The 21,046-nt window shown below is 33.8% G+C and overlaps 1 protein-coding gene across 1 annotated transcript in view; it reads left to right on the top strand.

Annotated features, from left to right (window-relative positions):
* The window catches only part of LOC129233169 (protein dispatched homolog 1-like), a 28,991-nt gene extending 8,183 nt beyond the window's left edge, over window positions 1-20,808 (top strand). The window contains exons 3-6 of the mRNA XM_054867237.1: window positions 365-740; window positions 8,953-9,750; window positions 14,606-14,804; window positions 18,685-20,808. Of these exons, the coding sequence (XP_054723212.1) occupies window positions 365-740; window positions 8,953-9,750; window positions 14,606-14,804; window positions 18,685-20,707 (3,396 nt within the window). The 3' untranslated portion in view covers window positions 20,708-20,808. The remainder of the gene's footprint in view (window positions 1-364; window positions 741-8,952; window positions 9,751-14,605; window positions 14,805-18,684) is intronic.
* The last annotated feature ends 238 nt before the right edge of the window (window positions 20,809-21,046 follow it).

Raw genomic sequence — 21,046 nt, 5'->3', positions numbered from 1 at the left:
AAATGCCGAATGAGATTGAAAATCATATTGTCATTTATTAACATTCTTTGTTATCCTTCTCCACATACAAGTTTTTTAAAGTTCTCCAGTGATTCATGGCTACAATTTGATTTACTGTATTAATAAGTATTGCAAAAGAAACCAACTATTTATTGTATTCTTCTTCGCTGTTGCAGTTGGTTCTCTATTCAACGACTTAATTACTTTCTCTATTTAAAAATGATTGTCCACGGTCTTGAACCCTCCACTGTAGTTTTAGAAAAATTCTGTTTAAGAGTTCGTTCTATTGAGGGACGATTTTTTGTGGTCCTTTGAAATTTGTTAAATAGAGAATTAACTGTACATTTTAATTTTTCTCAAATAGGGATTTGAACCTCGAGGAACTTTATTGTCACAGAGGGCAACAGCGTGGCAAAATCTCCTCAAGAGCACCAGCTGGAACGGTCCTCTCACCTTCTATCCCGGCAGTATCGTAACAGACATCACCAACGAAACATTAGAAGCTGCTCAGTGGCAGAAACTATCTAAGAGCGGGAAAAATGTCACAAATAACTCGAACGAAATTGAAGAACCTGTGGGCCCGTGGCTCCAACTGGAAACAGAAGAGAGGGATTTTGGTCATCTGGATGAGGATGATGAAGACAGCTCTGGCCGCATAGTATTTGAAAGACCATCTCATCATTCTAAACCAAACAAGATATTCATCGTTGAAAGAAAGAACTTTTTTTGTAATAATCCTTGTAAGTATTGTGCTTTCAAAATGTTTATAATAACATTCACAATCCTGTCCCTTTAAGCAAAGACAGATACAAGGGAGGGCCGATTGGTGCGATCGCCCCTCCCTTGAGGCACCTGCTAAGGCAATTTTTCCAAAATGGAAGCCCTGAAACGCGAGCGTTGGCCCTTTTTGATGACATTAAGAAAAGAAATGGGGTTGATATCTCCCTCCCGGAAAAGTTTTGGAGTTCGAGTTTCAAAAAGGCAATTTTGGGTGATCTTTGATGATGTTAGGAGGAGATGTTTGGAGGTCTTTACACTGACATTTTGCAACATTTAAGTCTCAAAGACGTGATTGTAGACATTTCAGATAGTGATAAGGGAAAGAATGGGTTCAGTGACTTTGCTCCGTTAATTTCGTGAAACTGGTTTCATATAGCGCAGTTTTAGACGACCTTCGATGTAATTAGGGGGAGAGAGTTACGAAACATTCTTCGGTAATTATTACGAAATTGAAGTTCTAAAACGCAATTATAGAATTCATTTTCAATGGAAAAGGAAAGAATGAGGTTTGAGGACCTCCTTGGGAAAAATTCTACATTTTAGTTGTTTTAACTTAAAATGCTGTCCACCCCCTCCACCCCTCTTAAGCATGTATAATCAGCTACATAGTAAAAGGTAAAAAAAATCAACCGCCCCCCTCCTTGAAGCATTTCTGGATTGGTCCTCGCCTTTAAGGGTCATGAGCTCTATGATGTCTGCTTGAATTTTGAATACAAATTTGTGTTTTGTTGACAAAAGCATTTTTTTTTAAGTCTATCTCTTCTATCAGCTAGTGTGATTAATCAGTTTATTGGTTATTGTAGCCTTTTTAAAATGGAATGGTCCAATTATTTTGCTTTGAATATTTCTTTTTTTTTTTTTTTTTTGCTGTTTTTATATGCTTGGTTTTGAAAAGTTCAATAATTTTGCATCTCCAGTGGGGATTAGATACATTTTATTTTCAATGGGTTTTAAGAGCTATTAAGCATTTACAATAAATGCACCGTAAGATCTTGCAACTTGTTAAATGCATATTTAATTTTGTTCTGTTTTTAAAAAGACATTTTTAATTATAGTTTCTAATTTAATTTTAATAATCATAATGGTCTAGATCACAAAAGAGTGTTTCATCCAATAAATATTAAATGCTGCATTCATTAATTTGCTGCATTTATATCAGTGGTGTACATCTTCTAACTAAATTAGGGAAATCTGTCTTTTGAAATTCAGGAAAGAGGAAGTAGGACTGAAAAATTACTTTCACAGGGTTCGTACGCTCCTTCAAAACTCCTCCAATACTCCTTCATTCAGGAAATTTTTTTGAAGGGCCCTTCAAACTCCTTCATTTTGGTTTTAACTCCTTCAAAGCTCCTTCTTTTTTAGTTCAAGACTACATAATTTTCCTCTATGACAGTAACTTAAAATACTTTGATCGACAACTTAACATCAGTACAAGGCAAATGTATATGGACGATTTTGATGTAGTAATTGCGTATATTGTTTTCAAAAAATGTGATTTACAAATCGATCATAGAAGTCTTAAAAGTTGAAGGTGAGAATATTATTAGATGACTAAGACATTTCATAAGTGTAGTAAAACATGCTTAAATGGTGCTTAGCTATTTTTTCAAGTTTTATTATTATTGCTCTTCCCTCCCAAACTCTCAGCAGCAAAAGTCAGTTTGTCTAATTATTATTTAAATATGTAACAAGAAGTTCTGTCTAGAACTAGACGAGCCTACTTTCCCGTATACACATACTACTTTCTAGTACCTGATCAATCTTCTCAAAAATAGCTAAAATCGCAAATGTTTTCAAACATATTTTTAAAATACTTTAAGCTGATTTCTAGGAATAAAATATTCCTCACTCATCTAAAAAAAACCGAACAAATAAAATAGCAGCAACTTTTAAACAAAGCAGCTAATTCACTTTTTTCCATTAAAAAAATCTTTAACAGCTTTCAAAACGAAAAAATAATAATTAAAATAAATAAGCTCATTACAATAAATACATATCAAAAAAAAAAGTTTCTTTTTCCCCCTGTTGCCAAAAACATTTTTTTAAATGAATTAATGCACTTACCAAAATAAATAAAAAGAATAAAATGTCAACTTAAAGAAATAATTTTCATTGTCATAAAGAAAAGAAAAAAATCGTCTGCGCATATCTTTATGTAGAAGCATAAATGACTTCGAGTTTATTTGCCGAAAACTGAATACCTAAATTAAAACTTTAGCGTAAAAATAAAAACAAGTCAGATCAACGATAATTATTTCGCAGTCAAAACCATAGCTGCAGAGCCGGAGTCAATCTCATTTTGGGGTAAAGGAGTCGGAGTTGAATATGTAAGAATCGGAGTCAGTCATTTGTCCTTTGTGTATAAATTTTTGCCAAAGCTACGAAGTCAAAGAGTCGGAGTCCGATTAATTGTCGGGCACCAGAGTCGGAGTCAAGAGCCCCTAAATTCTCGGATTCGAAGTCTGGAGTTTGGCGTCAAGAGCTATTTCCAACAAAATTTGTTTGAAGTAAATCCGTCTTCAAGTACGGAATCTACATTGACTTTCAGTTTCCCCGTAGGCGCTAATGTTAAGGGTTTTGATCTGTTCAAAATTGAGCGGAAAATTGTGCAAATGAAAAAGATATTTTATATACAAGGTTTTCATCAAAAGCTTTTTCCTACAAAGTTTGTTTGAAGCAAATTCGCCTCACAGTTCGGAATTGCCTTGAATTTCCCCAAGGTGCTAATGTTAAGTTTTTTTGAACTGTTCAAAATTGAATAAAAAATAGTTCAAATCAAAAAGTGAGATATGGGAATGAGGTGTCCTCGCTGAGATCTTTCGAACAAAAAAAAGTTTTTTCGAATTGGACTATTCATTCAAAAGTTATTAGGGGGGGGGGACAGAAAGACAGACCGACAGACATTTTCCCCCATCTCAATACCCTACTTTCCAATTTTTAATTTTTCAATATTTATTTAATTATTTTATTTATTTTTGACTCTTTTTTGTTTTTTGCAATATTTTTAAGATGCATTAAGCCTTCTTTCATGCTTTTTTCTTCTTTTTCTGACTTTTACTGGGAAAGTAGGCTAAAAATAAATAGGAAAATATACTATATTAAGTGATTGTGTTAAAAAAACAATTGTTTAGTAAATCGGTGTTATTGTACAAAGGGTCATCCAAAAGTGATGTCATGCCTTAAAGGGGAGATGAGTTCATGAAATTGTGACAAGGGGATGAGAGAAGATGACAAAAAGTGAAATCACACAATTATAATATGACATATGACAAGAGGAGTAATAAGGTGAAGTGTGACACTTAGTGACAAAGGGGAAAGGGATCAAACATGTTGAGAAAAAAGTGCGTCAACATTAAAGGATAGCCCATTAGTACTCCTTCAAAATCTCATTTTACTCCTCCAAAACTCTTTCATTGTATTTCTGAAATTGAGTACGAACACTGCTTTCACTGTGGTAAGTCAATCACATGGTCAAAGGATTAATTTGAGAGTTGCTCAGATATGATTGAATCTTAAGACATGTTAAAGTTTCATGGCTCATCATCTTTCATTTGCAGTATAAATGAAAAATAAAGAAAACAGAGACCAGTCGGTTGAACTGTCAGTAACTGCTTTTAGCAATCTATTTCAATGTACAAATTATAATTTCATCAAACTTCCATGCTGTAGGAAGATAGTCGTGTGTAAGGGGGGCAATGTCGTTCTTTTTAGTGATCCGTTCATCAGAGGATCGTTCATTCTTTTGATCCATCCATTCAACTCGTTCATTTAAAAAAGCTGCATGACATACTGACGTGCAAGTACATTCGAGATGTTTCATTAGATCATTAACATTCTTTGATGAAAAAATAATTAAAATTATTTAAAAGAACCTAAGAAAATAGGTCTATGAAAAATGAATCACAAAAACTATTTTATATGGGTTCAGACGTAGAATGTTCAGATAAGCGCTATTAAACTTCTCCTTTGTCATTGGGTGGGAGCAGCATACCCTAAAAAGAGCTGCATAGGTTTCGGAACACGTCATGAATCATAAAGTAAGCAAGGAGAAAGCATTTCTTGCTGTATTATAAGCAAATGTTGAAGTTAATATAGAACTAATGTTCTTTAAAATAATTCAGAATATGATTTGAAAAAAGATAAGATGACATTAATTTAAAAAAGAATTATCGTAGTTACAGCCAATTTATTGTAAACTGGTTTCAAAACAAAGTTTGTTTTTTTAAAAGTAAGCATCTGCTTCTTAAATAAAAACTGGTGTAATTTGTCGAAACTGACCTTTTTTGATCTCACAACAAACATCTGTCAACCATGACAGCTAACCAAAAGAAAGAGGCGTGTTCCTTGAAATATTTTTTCTAGCTAATGCACTGTAAATATTTATATATTATCAATAGACCATGTACAGCAAAAGAAGTAACAACAAATATATTAGTAGCTCAGCCGGAGTACCAAATAACTTAATTTAAAAAAAAAGACTTACCTAAATATTAGGGAGCTTCAAAATTTCTACAGTGCCGATGAGAACAGAAAAAAATTAGGGAGCTTCAAAATTACTCCGCAGTGCCGATGAGAACAGAAAAAAAAAAGAAAACGCAACACTTTTTCAAATGGAGAAAAAAATAAGACGGTAATAATCCTTATGAAAAATCTCTGGATAATGAATGTTAAAATAAGCGACTTGGAAGTTGCCAACCAAGCTAAAAATAAAGCCAAATCAATATGGTTGGTAGTTGATAGTTATGTTATTAGAAGGAACAAAATGATCACCAAAAAGTAAAAAAAGTATTTTAGAAATAATTTTGGCAGCACAAAGCTTGAGAAGGAATTTAGCAGGTGCTTGGAAAAGGAAGTGGAAAATTCAAACATTTTGTTAGTGGCCAAAACAAGTATTACAAAACACTAGCATTCCCGTACCCGGCATTGCTCGGGTAATGGAATTAGCAGGGGTTAACAGTGCTTGGTGCACCTAGTTTCGAAAATCCCCTATAATAATTACTTATTACCTATAACTTTTTCTAATTTGGGGAGGCTCCCGGGGACCCTGGACTCCTTATATATATATATGCCCTTGTCCTTAACCGATCTTTAACTGTTATTAACGATCCTTTTAAAGTATTGATTATCTTTGCAAACATAGGTCATCCACATTTTATTGTTATACCTATGTTTAAGCTAGAACTTCTTTGTATACAACATTTTTAGTTTTTTTTCTGGTGCTAAAATTATTAAACTGCTTGATGAACAGGCTTTGGAGCAAGCTACATAACATTGGTCGTGTGAAAAAAAGTCTTCTCTTAAATCGATCACTGCTACTTTTAATGTCTATCCTTGTGACTTATTAATGGTTATTGCAAAGCAAACTTTAACAGGAAACTGCACTCTTCTAAATTCAAAAGGATAGTCCTCCTGTGATGATGTTCTTAAAAACCTCGTTTCTAGTTTTGAAAAAATAAAAGCAAAAGACAGAAACATTATGATTTAACTTGAGAAAAGCCTCGAAGAATCACGTGAGAAACAAAAACAATATCAAATTTATAGTTCGCTATTGACCAAAAGTTGAGATGAAGTATTGAATAATGATTTGAATGGAGGAAAGCCTTCGAAAATAAGGGATTTGAATTTCAATGACAGGTTTTCAATTTCGCAGAAATTAAGGGGTTTTAATTTATTTCTCCCGAACTAATTGAGATTTCGAAAAATCCTTTCTTAGTGGTTACTTTTGTAATCATGCGGACATGCCTGCCAAATTTCAAGTCTGGAGCTTCAACGGTTTCGGCTGTGCGTTGATATATATATATATATATATGTATATATATATGTTATCTCAGGACATTGATTTTTATATATTAAGATTACTAATATATACATTGGAAAACTGCAAATGAACTGCAACAGTTAAAGAAAAATTATCAATAAAGCAGAAGTAAAAAGGTTCAAAATGAATATATGGTACTGCGCTCAGAAAAAGGAAATTTGAGACTGATTGAGAGTTAAAAATTTGAAGATGAATTTAATTTTTTTTAAAAAAAGTGACTTTATCACAAGTACATCAATGCAATTTTCCAAAACTGCTCACCGTTCAAAAGAACGAATGGAACCGTTCATTTTAAGGATTCATTCTTTTTGAGCCGTTCGTTCCTGAATGACACATCCCTAGTCGGGTGCATTCAGGATATTTTCAGTCTTGAACTGGTCTCGCAATTTACAGTTATAATTTTTATCATTTTACTACATTAATTACTAAGATTAGCTCATTTATCACTAAAGATTCATCACTAGAGTTTTTTTTGGTCATGTCATCATTGGGAAATTAACTACATATGTATCAAAAAAATGGCTTTGTGCTTGAATTTAAATGAATGAATTAATAATGTTTTAATGCACAAAAATTGCAAATTACTAGAGACACATATTTTAGGGTTACAAAAATTCGGGTTTGGGTTTGCCCTTTTTCAATGAAAAGAAGCTGGAGCATTTAGATTAAAAGTCATCCAATAAGGAGACTCTTTCCTCCGATGACTTTTCATCCAAAAGCTCATACTTGTTTGCATTAAAAAGGGGTTTCTTGTAACCCCAAAACATGTGTTTGTAGTAATTAGCAATTTTTGTGCATTAAAACGTTGCTAATTCATTCATTCAATGAGCAACATATGGTTTTAGAAACACTTGCTGTTTGACATTTGTTCATCAGCATGCACAAAAGTTTTGGGGCCTGTCACAAAATGACTTTTCCAGGCCCTCCTCCATATTGTTTACCTCTATATTTCAGGCCTAGTTTTAAAAATATTGTGCCCCCTTCAGGTTTGGACCCGGGCCAACAGGTATCCCATCTCCCCCCCCCCTCCCTGTGCATGCCCCTGCCTCAATCCCAGCATAAATGATTAGTAAATTAATGCATTTTTTTATTTATTTAGTATAAACATGGATTATCAGCATATATCAGTAAATGAACCTAAAGAATTAAATCCAACCTCGAAAAATACAATGAAACATTTCATCTCATGACAATTCTCACGATTAAGAAAAGTGATTTTCTTGAAATTTTTGGTATGTCTTTGTAATTGTATCTTCCTAACCTCCATTAAAAACTTTAGTTGCTAGTACTACAATAAATTATTAGAGAACACTTCATGGGATGATAGAAATTAGTTCCCGCAATCTGCCGTGTGCAACTACTGGCAGGTGGTCAACCACTAGCGAATCACCCTATACCAAAACATTCTTTTTATTATACTTTTTCTGAAAAAAATTATTACTATTTTATTTTTTATTTATTTATTAATTTTTCAATTCACTTGAAAAATAAAAGTGTTATTATTGAAGATTGTACAAATGCAGTGCTTTACTTACAGTTTTTATCTTTATTGTAGTTATTGCAAACATCCTTTCTTACGAAACAATACAGTGTTTTCTGTCAAATTTTGATTCCTTGATGAACAAAAACATCAAAATTCTTTAAATTTGAAAGTGACAAACTCTATAGTTAATGAAACTTTTTTAACTGTCCAAAATTATGATTATAAGAAGTATTACTTCAAATATGCATATATGAGTACATGCATTGATTCATTTGAACTGTTAAGAAGACATAGAATATTTAACAGGTGTGAAGCTATGTAATGCACACATCATATTTCTTTCCTTCATTTAGAAGCTGCATCATTTTTTTATATTTGGTCATGTTAATGTCCTTAAAATAGCACCCCCTCACTTAAATAAGCTATTGTATTAAAAATCAATAGAATATACAAAAATGAAATCAAATTTTTTTGATTGTATAGATTTCACGAGAAATATGTTTGGTTAAACCTCCCCCCAAACAGTAGTCTGCTTATGGCCCTGCTACAGTTTCGTCCTTGTTATGGACTCATCAGTCTGGAATAGTTAATAACCCAGCTGGAGACAGATGGCACATCTTATTGAAACTGAGAGTGCCAACAAACTGGTAGATAAAGCAAATTTGTCTCACCAGAGATAGACTGCAGCATGGTGTGTTTCTCGCTGGGACGAAACTGCAGTCTCTGAATGTGATAACCGGGCTGTAGGTATATTGCAAGTAGTTCTGCCTTAGCCCTGGCTTAGGGGTGGTAACGTGCTGCTTTATGTTTCTGAATATGTTTGAAATACAAACTTTTAGTCTCTAATTGCTTATATTTTTCTTCCTTTCAGCACGTGATTATGCCCATGTTATAATACAATCTGTATCAGGAGACAATTTATTCACGGTGGAAGGCCTCAGAGGTGTCTGTGATATTGATGAGAACAAACTCAGAAAATCAAAACAATTTCCTGCACTATGCGAACAGGAACAGACCACTTGGAGAACATGCTGCAAAAGCTGGTCCATTTCCAACTATGTCATACTCTTGAGGAACCTTTCCTCTTGCCACGAGATCAAAGAATCGGACGTAACGGCCGTTTTGGATCTGTTGAAATTGTGTGCACAGTTTTATCATGACATGAAGCTCACACATGACTGCAGTGTGGACCCGGCCCTTTGCCGCGACATTCCCAAGCAGTGCATAGAGTATGACGCCGTGTACAATATCTTGCACTTCTTGACCGATGTCAATTTCTTCAACACAAAATCTCCAAATCTCAATGTTCCTAAACTGACATACACTACTGTGTTTCTCCCTACTGCTCAAAGTTCTGAGGCCTTAAGTTATTACAGAGATTTAGAAAATATGAAACTGTGCAATGATGTTGTGGAAGTTGTTGGGATGGAGTTGGGGTTGAAGTATAAATTATTTTCTGACTGCTTGTTGCATGACACCATATACATCGGCATGGCCGGAGTTCTCATCTTTTTATTTTTGTGGATGTATTCCTCATCCTTTTTTGTGACGTTCATGACTGTTTGCAGTGTTGTGTTCAGTGTTGGGACTGCATATTTCATGTACAGCACTGTCTATCAGATCACTTTCTTCCCATTCATGAATTTGCTCACTATCGTGATTATCATTGGTAAGCATTTATTTGATTTTATTCCTAATTTGACACATCAGTGTACAGTGCTGTAGTTGGAAAAATATATTAGGGGGAACTATAGTTGAGCAAGCCTAACCTGGCAGTACTCTGAAGTCTGTGCAGATCATAGTCGTGGCATTAAGACTCTGGCAGGTTAGGCTTGTCCCAACTATAGATTTAACATTTCTGGAAAGTCAAAAGTGTTGGGAAAAGACAATTGCATTCCATTTTTCCCCTTGGATAAAATGGAAAACTTCATCTTTAAGAAATAAAATGAAGTTTAAGATTCATAATTTCTTAAATGACAAAGAAAGTGTTTATATTTTTCAAAATACATGCAATCCATGGTATTTTATCTTTTTAATAGAAATATACATGCAACTTTTAACAGTTATTTTGATATGCTAAAAATGGTCAATTTAGATTATTTAGTAAGTTTTAATTAAAAAGCAGACATTTATTGTTCAAAAGGGGGGGGGGTCAAATCCAATTTACATTAAACTTCCATTATTTTTACAACATCAAATCAAATGAGTAAACAGCTCCCTGACCCTCTCCCACACACGACAGCAGTCTGTGTATGAATTTTTTTTTAAAATGAATATGGGTAGTTTTTTTTTTGAGCAATCACGATTGCTTATTGTTCTCACTTGACTGTCTTTGATGTCCAGTTCCTTTTTCATCTTGGACCAGGTGCCTCTTCAGCACCACCGCCGCCCGTCGGCTTCTGCATCCTCTGGTCCTGAGCACGGTCCCCCGGAATCCACTTCTGGGCGGTGGTGTCCATGTCATACACACACGCACGCGTCTTTTCACACATACACGCCTATGTGCATACACACAAGTCTACTCACATCACACCCGAGGGTCCTCCGTTCCTATCACAGTAGTGACTTGCCCAGATTAGAAGCGCACACACACACAACTATACACACGTAAACGCCTAAGAGGAGGGGCAGGATTGGAGGGGGGCAACAGGAGCTGTTTCTAGAATCAATAACCCCAATGAGTAGGGTTCTGTTGCGACTTGTGGTTGCAAAACACATAATTTGAATTCAAAACTTAAGAATTCAAATTATTATTATCATATTTTTTTTATGAACCAGGATCGGTTGTGCTGCAAGTCCTCAAGTGTCTTTAATTTGCAAGAAAAATATTTTAAGCCTTTGAATGTCCTTATATTTGACAAAGTTTTTTAGTTTTACTTGAAACTTTTTTTTTTGCCTTATAAAGAACCTAGCTGCGTTGCCCAGCTTTGCACGGTCTACCTTGAAAATAAAAATTGTATCAAGTGACGTATATTCAACTATCAGGTGTAAAAAATAAATAAAAAAAAACATCATGATTTCCCTTCCAAACAATGACAACAGATACAAAAATACTTGTAGGAAATTAAATCCAGAAAGATGGATTTAAAATGCGTAACCATGAAAACACAAAATAAAATAAGTTTAAGGAATTAAAATGCTAAAGAAAATGGTTCACAATTTGAATGGAATCGAGATTTCTTAAACTTGATTTTAAAAGGCTTGTAACTTTTTTTCCTTTCAGATAAAAGCTTATTTTTTCGACCATAGGTCGAGTTAGACCTGGAGTAAAAAAGGTCACTTTTTCCAATGTCGTCAAAAAGAAAGCTGTGGGACAATTCCTTCACTTTTTATTGATTCATTTAATGAAGAAAGTAGTGCCTAAATTTCAGCTAAGCCTTAAAAAATTCGAGCTAAAAACGCAAATGACTCCCTCTGTAATAAAGTTATAGCAGTGAAACAAATTGCGTAGAACGCAGAAAATTCTACCCTTTCTAACGATATGTAATATTAATGTGTGCAAGTAATTTTTCACTCCCATGTTTGAGAATTTATGTGAAAATTGGAGGTAAATTGTAATAAAAAAAGAACTATTCATCGAATTTTATTCGAACTGGTATGCAAACCTTTTCAGGACTTAAAGGAACAAATTGTGAAAATTTCAGCACAGTTGGCCGGGTAGTTCTCGAGTTTTGCGAGTTCAAACACACAGACGCTTTTTGGGGACTTCATTTTATACTATGTAGAGATGTAAAAAGGATGAATCATTTTTTAAATTTATTTTTTCAAAATATGTCAAAGTAGTTGAACAGTGATTTTGTTCTGTTCTGTTTTGTTTATAACATAGCAGGAATTAACAAATTTTTCAGAGTCGTAGCACTCTTTGAAGAATTAGAATTTTCTCACTGCACTCTGGTTCATCTTTTACGTGTATACATTTATAGGGTGGGGACTTTGCAACATCCCTTGCCTCTTTCCGCAGGCAGTATCCATTTTGGGAACTCGTACAATGTAGCGAAGTCACAAATTGTAACATAAAAAAAATATATTATTTAGAAGTCAGATTAAATAGTGTTGGAGGCTTAGTGTGTGGAATTACATGCAGTTTTTGAAACTGTCAGTACATAATGGCCAATAATTTTTCAATACTAAATAATTTTTAAGTGAAACTGTCAAGTACTACTCAGTACTATACCTACTTGTAGCATAATGACTAAATTTTAAACAACATTACTCTACAAAATCCTATTTGAAACAAAAGCAGAGTAATATTTCGATAGCATAAATTATTTTACAATTGTTTCAACTTTTTACTCTTGTAATAAGTAATCTTATTGCCTAAAATTGCTTGGATTTTTCAAAAACTGAAGTCCTTAACGTTGATAAAAAGGTCAGTTTATTACTAGAAAGATCAATTTAAATACCTCCTTTTATTGAAGTGAAAGGAAAGCTATTTATCCCCATCTTGCTAAAAGTTGAAATGCATGTTGTTTTATTCGTTTGAATTTTATCCCAAACTTCACCACAGGTTTTTTTAGCTATTCTTACCAGGAAGCCATATAACAGTGTAATAATGAAAAATATTAAATTAGTAGCAATGGAAAGAGCATAGTAAAACATATCTCTGGATGCATAAATTACTTGCCCTTGTGTCCCTTTTATCGAAATATGAGGGCTTAAAGTCTGCAGAAATTTGAAGAAAAGTCACCAAATTTAGGGAGTTTCAGTGAATAATGGAAAACATCTTTCAAGCGCTTTGTAGATGGATGTCGTGCCGCATGCAGGTGGTGTTACTGGGTAACATTAATCTCTTGTCAAGCATTTAAAGTTTGTCATGTGGTTCCTTGTTTAGCTGCAGAACTACAGGGCCATTCTGTGTGACGGGACAGGACATTTGGAGTAGTTTTGTTACTAGATTTTGTTCCATAAATACAAATAATACAGGCTAGAAATTTTATTTTTTATAGCAACAGTAAGACTTTTTTCATAAGAACTATGTTAAACATCAAAAGTTAGCCAGTTTGAATAAAATAATTGAACAACATGCAATAAAATAATCATACGAGTTCCGTTCTATCACAGGCATTTTATCTCATATTCTTCAGTTATTTTACTTAAAAACGATAACTAACCCAATGATGTTCTACATAAATCTTTAGAGAAATCCTTACTGTTGCTATCAAAAATAAAATTTATAGCTTGTTTAATTTGTATTTATCAAACAAAATACAGTGAAACCTTTTGTATAACAATACTTTCTATAACGATAACCTGTCTATAACAATATTTTTTTTTTTTTTTTGGCCCCAGCAAAATTTCAGCATGAACGGTGGGTGTATCACAATAACCTGTCTATTACGATACTTATTTTTAGGTCCCAACAGTATCGTTGTCGACAGGTTTTACTGTATACTAACAAAACTACTCCAAATGTCCCAATCCGTCACATTTAATGGCCCTGCAGGGATAATTCTTCTTCTTCTTCGGCACTACTGCCTAGGGCATGCCAAGACCATCTCAATCAGTTTCCTCCATCCCGCCCTGTCAGAAACAGATTTCCTCCATCCACTGAGGCCAACAGTTTTTAAGTCTTTTTCGGCACAGTTGAGCCATCTGGTTGGTGGGCGGCCCCTCTTGTCCGCACCATCTGGATTTGCGAAGGTGACTTTATGGGTTGGGTCCCTACTACCTAGACTAAAGAGGTGCCCCAGCCATCTAATGCGATTGGCTTTAATAAAGTGGATAATGTCTGGCTGTTTATAGAATTTTCTATATATCTCAAAATTATAGAGAGTGCGACATCTGTTGTTTTTCTAGACAGCACAAAAAATTCTTTTCAAAATGCAGGGATAATTCATAATTTAAAAGGAAAAAAAATAGAATCTCTGAACATTTTTTTTTTAAATTCAATAACCACACAAATATTTTAGCTGCTTTGATGAATTCTTATCTAGTGTGAATCTAGGGGTTATCACCGTCAAAGAGAGTCTGAATTTTGCATTTTAATAACGTGAATTTGGAGACATTATTTAGGCCCTACTTTATTGCAGTTTAATATTACTCTGCTTACTCCCCCCCCCCCCTCCCTCTTGATTTGTGTGCTCATATTTTAATACGATCCCCTCCAAAACCAAAAACTGGATCAGACTTAGATTCAAATCCATAAGGTTAAGTGCCCTAAAGCTGGAACCTAAAAAACAATTTCTAAAGCCACCATTTTTAGTTGGAAAAAAAAAAGAATTACCAATTTTTTGAAATGGATTAGAATGAGCTTCGCTTCTCATTTCAAAATAAAAAATTCATTTTTAATTAATTTAGAAAATATGTTAAATTTTGTCCCATTTAAAGATGTCAGCTTTAGAAGTTGTTTCATGTGTCATCTTTAGGGCACTTTATCTGTATTCAAAAAAAAAAAAAAATCGTTCTTGAACAAAAACCATTTCTTTTTTTCATTTGTAAAACCTTTTTGAATAATTGTTTGTAATGGTTACTAAATCGTAATTCATATGCCATCACTTTCTGAAATCTTTTTTTTTTTCCTTCAGGTATTGGTGCAGATGATGCTTGTATATATTGTAAAATATGGGCTTGTGCAAAAGCAGAAAAGAATAACGGAACGCTAGTAAAACTGGTTCGTGATACTCTTCATCATGCCTGTATGTCTATGTTTGTTACAAGTATTACTACAGCTGTGGCGTTTTTTGGCAGCATTGTTAGCAATATTACTGCTGTTCGTTGTTTTAGGTAATTTTTCACTCTTTATATGTTAAGCTGTTTTAGTTGTTTTCCACAATATAGCTTTGACTCTTCATTTTTATGTTGAATGCATTTTATTATAGATAACAAAAACAGAATATTGGCAATAATACTTTTGTCTTGAATTCTCCCAAAATTATTATTAAACTAACTGCTTAGTAGAGTGCCAAAGCTCTCAACTAATTGTGGACAAAGGCGGCTTGTACGAGGGAGCAGGGGTTGGGGCAACTGCTCCCTCTTTTTAAAAGTAAAGGTGCCTTGCCCGCTCACTTTTCAGAGTTAAAAATTTAGGATTGATTAAAAAATTATTTTTATGCAATAAATTGATTTATTTCATGATAATAAATGCTAAAAATTCCTAATAAATAGGGTTTTGCTCGAGTTATTTCATAAGGAGGCAACTTTCAAATGAAAGGGAATAGTCAGTGGTGGCTATCCGTTCTAAACTTTGAGGCTATATTCCTCACTTTTTAGCAGTCATGTAATAATTATTGTTAAAATTCAAATTTGGCACCTAATTTTGCAGAAAAAAGCTTTAAGATCCCAGCCCTCTAACCTTTCACACCTCTTTCAACGCCCCCCCCCCCCCACCCACTTTTTTTGTTCACCAGCTACCTATGATTGCTGACATAGGTAGTTCAGATTTTCAAAAATAACCCACAAAATGCTGGAGAAAAATACCATTTAATCAAAAGGAGTTGTTCTACTACATGTGTGTGCAAAACATACATAAAGCTACAAAATAATTAATTTCATTTTTTTTACAAATTTAACAAAAATGAGTTAAAAATGAACATAAAAGAGAAATTTATTAAAAACTTCATGGTTGTGCATTCGGATTTTTTACATTCTACTGTATATATTTTCTATTCTCCTTCTGAAAATGATCAGGAAAGCTGTTTATCAATTGAGGCAGTGAGAAGCTAAGTGGCAAAATTAAAAATTTAGAGATAACCAGTACAAATGGTAGGTATACCTCTCCTCTGTCTTGGGGCAACTTGTTTTACTCGAAGCTTGAAAATGTCCACTTACATCCCTTTACTTCATTAATGCATGGGGGAATTTATGTGGGGAGGGTTCGAGGGGGGGGGCTGTGCCCCTCCAGTCTTGGAAAGACTTGATTCATTTTAACAATACAACACACACACACCTTCCAAAATCTTTTTTTAAAAAATCATGATTTTTTTTTTCTTTTTTAAATAGTTCAGACGTCAAAATAAAAAGAATAGCAACTGCCCTTTTCTAATTGGGGGAGGGGGGCACCGTACACTGTATTACAAGCAGTAAAGCTGTCACTGGGTTGTTGAAAATGTGTTGAAAACGACTACTTTGAACTGAAAAGGGCAAGTATATACTTGAAAATATCGGCTGAATGAGCTATTTGTCAGCTGTAACACTTAAAAAAGGCAACGATTTTTTTCAACAAATTAGAAACTAAAACAAAGATTTAAAAAAAAAAACTAATTTACCTATAAACAAAACAAGCTATAGCTCAGAGCACTTGCTTTGTTGAAGGGCCTTAACTCCCGACAGTTTCATGATTTGTTCCTAAAAAAAAGCACTTGAAAACATAAATTTCATTTTAAAGTGCTTGAGAACCTTGAAATTTGGAAAAGTTTGAATACAAACCATACATTTTAAAATTTATAACAAATAGGAGAGGCTAGGAAATGCTGAAACATATCAATTTCAGCTCTTTACTACATCCTGCATCAAAAATGTAAAAATAATGGTTTTCATGTTTTTAAAACATATTACTTGAGATAAATTTTTGTGACTCACATGTTTCATATCTTGCTGTTTATTTAATCGCAAATGCAGTATTTTGGAAATTCATCTTACTTCTACTGCATATTGTTAATCTCTTAAAAAAATATCCTACCTAACTATATACTACCTATATACTAAAATATATATGCTAATAAATTTGAAGGAACTTTGATGGTGAGTGATAAACTTTTTGCTTTACAAAACGAAAGCTTCCGGCATTGTTTCTAAATTTCGCAAATAGTAATAGTCAAGATTCATTACAAAGTCACCTGTCAGGACTATACAAGTTAAAGAAACTATACATATAAAAGCATATATATATATATATATATATATATATATATATATATATATATATATATATATATATATATATATATATATATATATATATATATATATATATGTGTGTGTGTGTGTGTGTGTGTGTGTGTCTGTTTCAAAAAATACATTAAAGCTCTGTTCATATGTATATATCTCTTATATATACTTTGTTATAGTTAGACATCAGTTCATCGCATTCACAATCTGATTGATCAACTAACCAGAATATCTGCCTTGCAACCCAGAGCCCTCAATCTTTTTAACATGAGATGGACACAGTACAATAGGCCTTGGCCCCCATGTGCTGTTGTGCCACTGAGTTTTAGTTTGTTTCCATTTAAAAGACTCACAAGCCTAAAGGGGGGGGGGAGGGCAATAGCTTTCCAAAACCTTTTTTTTTTTCTTCTTCTTCTTTTTTTCCTAGTTTTCATGTTAAAAATATAGTTACTACTGCTACCCCTAAAAACAATATTATTACTTCTTTTTCATACATTTTAGTGCCCACAAAATTAAATTTAGTAAAATTTCAATTTACATCGGTCCCTGGAAAGACATATAAATGGTTCTTTACTGTATATATGTCATAACTTCTATATTGGTCTTGTACAATTTCCTTCCATGAACATTCTACTATCACCTTAAGTGATTTGCTATGCATTGCTATGCTTTGCTATGTATTGATATTGCCATGGATTATTTTAGTGTAAAACCTTTTCTTTATGTGTTGATGAAATGATGCAACAAGTAAAGCTTCTCAGTTCTTGAAATAATGTATTGAAAAACCCAAAAAGCATAATTTTGTTACTGGACCAAAACCACGAGTATTTATTTACAAAATGATGAAAAACTCCTTGCCTAAAAATCCAAATTGTTGGAACAGTGCAAAATAATGGGCACGCTTATTGTATCTAAATCAAAGAATGTATAAAGATGCTGTAAAAACCTATTTTTGTGAGCTGTAACTTTCACAAAAATGAATATATTGGTGGATTCAAGAGTTTTATATGATTTTATCATTTTTGATTATTCGATGATTTCAAAGATTTTATTAGTATTTCAATGATTTAATAATTTTATATGAACAAAATTCCATCTTTAAAAAAGTTTATTTTGCAAGGTTTAAATTTTTGCAGTTATTACAGGTTCATAAAAATTGTGAATATTAAAGCCTCTCAAAAATAAGTGCTTTTACAGGATTAAATTTTCTTAACTGTGAAAAAAGATTTTATTTTTTCAAAAAAAAAAAAAAAAAAATCTCATCAATATATCTTTTTCTCTATTATTGCAGGCATAACCAGATCTAGATATTGATATTTTCATAGATAGTAGCAGGAGAGCATTTATTAAGATAGTAATACTTACTATGCAGACTTGTGGGAAAGGAGTTAATGACTTAGTATTGAGATTCAATTCATTTCAATCAAGGGATTTTTTTTTTTTTCCGCAAAAATTCACTTTACATGCAATGTAAAAGAAAATAAATTACAGACACATCAATATGTTATTTTGCCCTGTCTTTTCGAAACTCCTGATTGAATAAATAGGAGGGAAGGCTATAGCAATAGCTTGACTAGCTCTCCCCACTCAGAAAGGAACCATAAAGGTTGACCATATTAACTAAATAACATTCTTAATAAATATCTTTTTGATGCTTTAAATCACATAAATGTGGTTCTTTAGAGCTTTTTATTCCCTTATTTAATGTTTTAGCATTTCATCTGTGTTTCTGTGCGCACCTCTCAAGTTCAATGAAATTAATGTATTTTATTTTTAGCATTTTTGCTGGAACTGCTGTCTTGGCCAATTTCATTTTCACTGTTTCATGGCTTCCAGCATCAGTCATCATGGCAGAAAAATGGTGCTCTTCAACTTGTTGTCTCTGCATACCGCCACTTGGATTATACTTACCGCAGTTCCAGCATATATGGTGGTGTAGCTCATTATGCAACGCCATTTGGAAATTACATTATAGTTTCACCGATTCCTCTCGGGTATTCTTTGAAAAAATATTGCCTTGCATAATTGTGAAATCACGGTATTTTTGGCTCGTAATCTTCACTGCTGTAGCTGCTGGAGCTGCCGTGATTGTTTTCTACTACCCCAAGCTCCAACTTCCAAGTTCAAAAGAGTTCCAGATATTCAGTGCGGAACATCCCTTTGAAAAATATGATCTCTTTTTGAAAAAATACTTTTGGTTTGAGAAAGCTAAAGAACAAGATTCATACAGAAAAATGCCAGTGCGTATTGTTTGGGGTGTACTACCTGTTGATAATGGAAATTATTTGGATCCTTATGACAGAGGGGACATTTCATTTGATCCAGACTTTGATTTGGCGTCTCCAGAATCACAGCAATGGCTTTATAACTTCTGCATACAGCTTCGAAACCAGAGTTTCTATCAATCAATGCATGGGCCCTTGATGTTCAATTGCTTTATCGAAACATTTCGAACTTGGATGGAAAGACGTTGCGTTGATGGAATCTCAGACATGGATAGAACACCATGCTGCGAAACTTCTAAATTTCCATTCAGTGAAAAAATATTTAACTACTGTATTAAGGAAGCTATTGTCATCTTACATCATGCCCCAGGATATTTTGTTATACCCTCTGTAGAAGGTTTACGGTTTTCAAAATCAACTGGAAAAGTTCAAGCAGCAGTTATTCAGTATGACAGCTCTTATTCATACACAAGTTCATACCATGAAATGTATGAATTTAAAACTGCTGTTGATGAATGGGTTACATCAAAACTGGAAGAAGCTCCTGTTGGGCTTAGAAATGGGTGGTTTATCAGCGACCTCGATTTTTTTGATTTGCAGGACAGCTTGTCTAAAGGAACTATTGTAGCTATCGGTGTGGCTATTGCTGTATCTTTTGGTGCCCTCTTGCTGACTACGCTCAATTTACTGATCAGCCTGTTTGCCATTCTCACAATTTCATGCATAATAATAGTAACTGTTGCATCATTAGTTTTAATGGGATGGAAATTAAATATTTTGGAAAGTACTACTGTATCTATTGCTATTGGCTTGGCTGTGGATTTTACTCTTCATTACGGAGTGGCGTACAGACTTTCAGCTCAAGAAGACAGAGAATCGTCCGTTATTTTCTCCCTAAGCCGGGTAGGGAGCCCCGTTGCCATGGCAGCATTCACCACATTCATGGCTGGAGCCCTCATCTTCCCTTCGGTCATATTAGCTTATGTGCAAATAGGAAGATTTCTAGTAATATTAGTGACAGTAAGCTGGTTGTATTCTACGTTCTTCTTTATGTCATTACTCAGTGTGGCCGGTCCTCAGAATGGCCAACTGCAACTGAATTTTCCATCCTTCAACTGCTGTGAAACAACATCTGTGCCGGTAGAAAAGAACCCATATGCACTGTCCGAGTCGACATTATCATCAAGTAGTGCGAGCTATCCAAATCAAATTCCGACCAGCGAAAGCCATGAGCTTGAGCCACTGACTACGCTAAAAGCTGGCCGAATGGATGTGCCAAAGTTTGTGAAAAAGAAACATGGCCACAGATTCAGGCAAAGGTCTGGAAGTTTGTCTTCTGCCTCCACAAGGACCAGAGATCCTACGTTGCCCTCTAAGCTAAACAGAACTCCTAGGAAAATCAGTTTGCCTACTGTCAATGTGACTTTCCATGGTGAATCTGGTGCTGAATTATCCATGGGAGCTGCAAGTTCATCTACCATTATCTGTGCTGAAGAAGAAAAAGATTCTGCGGTACAACCATTTTCGAAAGACGACGTGCCGGAACTGTGGACTCCGAAAGAAATAAGTGTGTGATTGACGTGTTGTAAATTCTAGTACTTGGTGCTTAAAGGCTTAATTTTTACATTTTACTGAAAATCATTTTTGCTAAACTTTACATTTGAAGTCATGTATTTTGTAAAAATTATCATTCTTATCTGTTCAATCTAAAAACAAAATGGTTTTACCTTTATTATCATTTCTTTTATCTTGATTGTAAGAATATTAAGTTAATAATGCTTTATTTTTAGGAAAATTTTAAAATCATCGAGTTTGGGAATAACTTATTTTGATCATAATGAAAATTTAGCTTGTACTTCTGGTGAAAATCAATTGTTTAATGAAACTGACATTAGGAAACTCATACATATTTAT

The sequence above is a fragment of the Uloborus diversus genome, unplaced genomic scaffold (assembly GCF_026930045.1).
Source record: "Uloborus diversus isolate 005 unplaced genomic scaffold, Udiv.v.3.1 scaffold_221, whole genome shotgun sequence".
Classification (NCBI taxonomy): domain Eukaryota; kingdom Metazoa; phylum Arthropoda; class Arachnida; order Araneae; family Uloboridae; genus Uloborus; species Uloborus diversus.
Note: the sequence above shows the minus strand (reverse complement) of the source record. Positions and strands in the feature narration are given on the sequence as shown.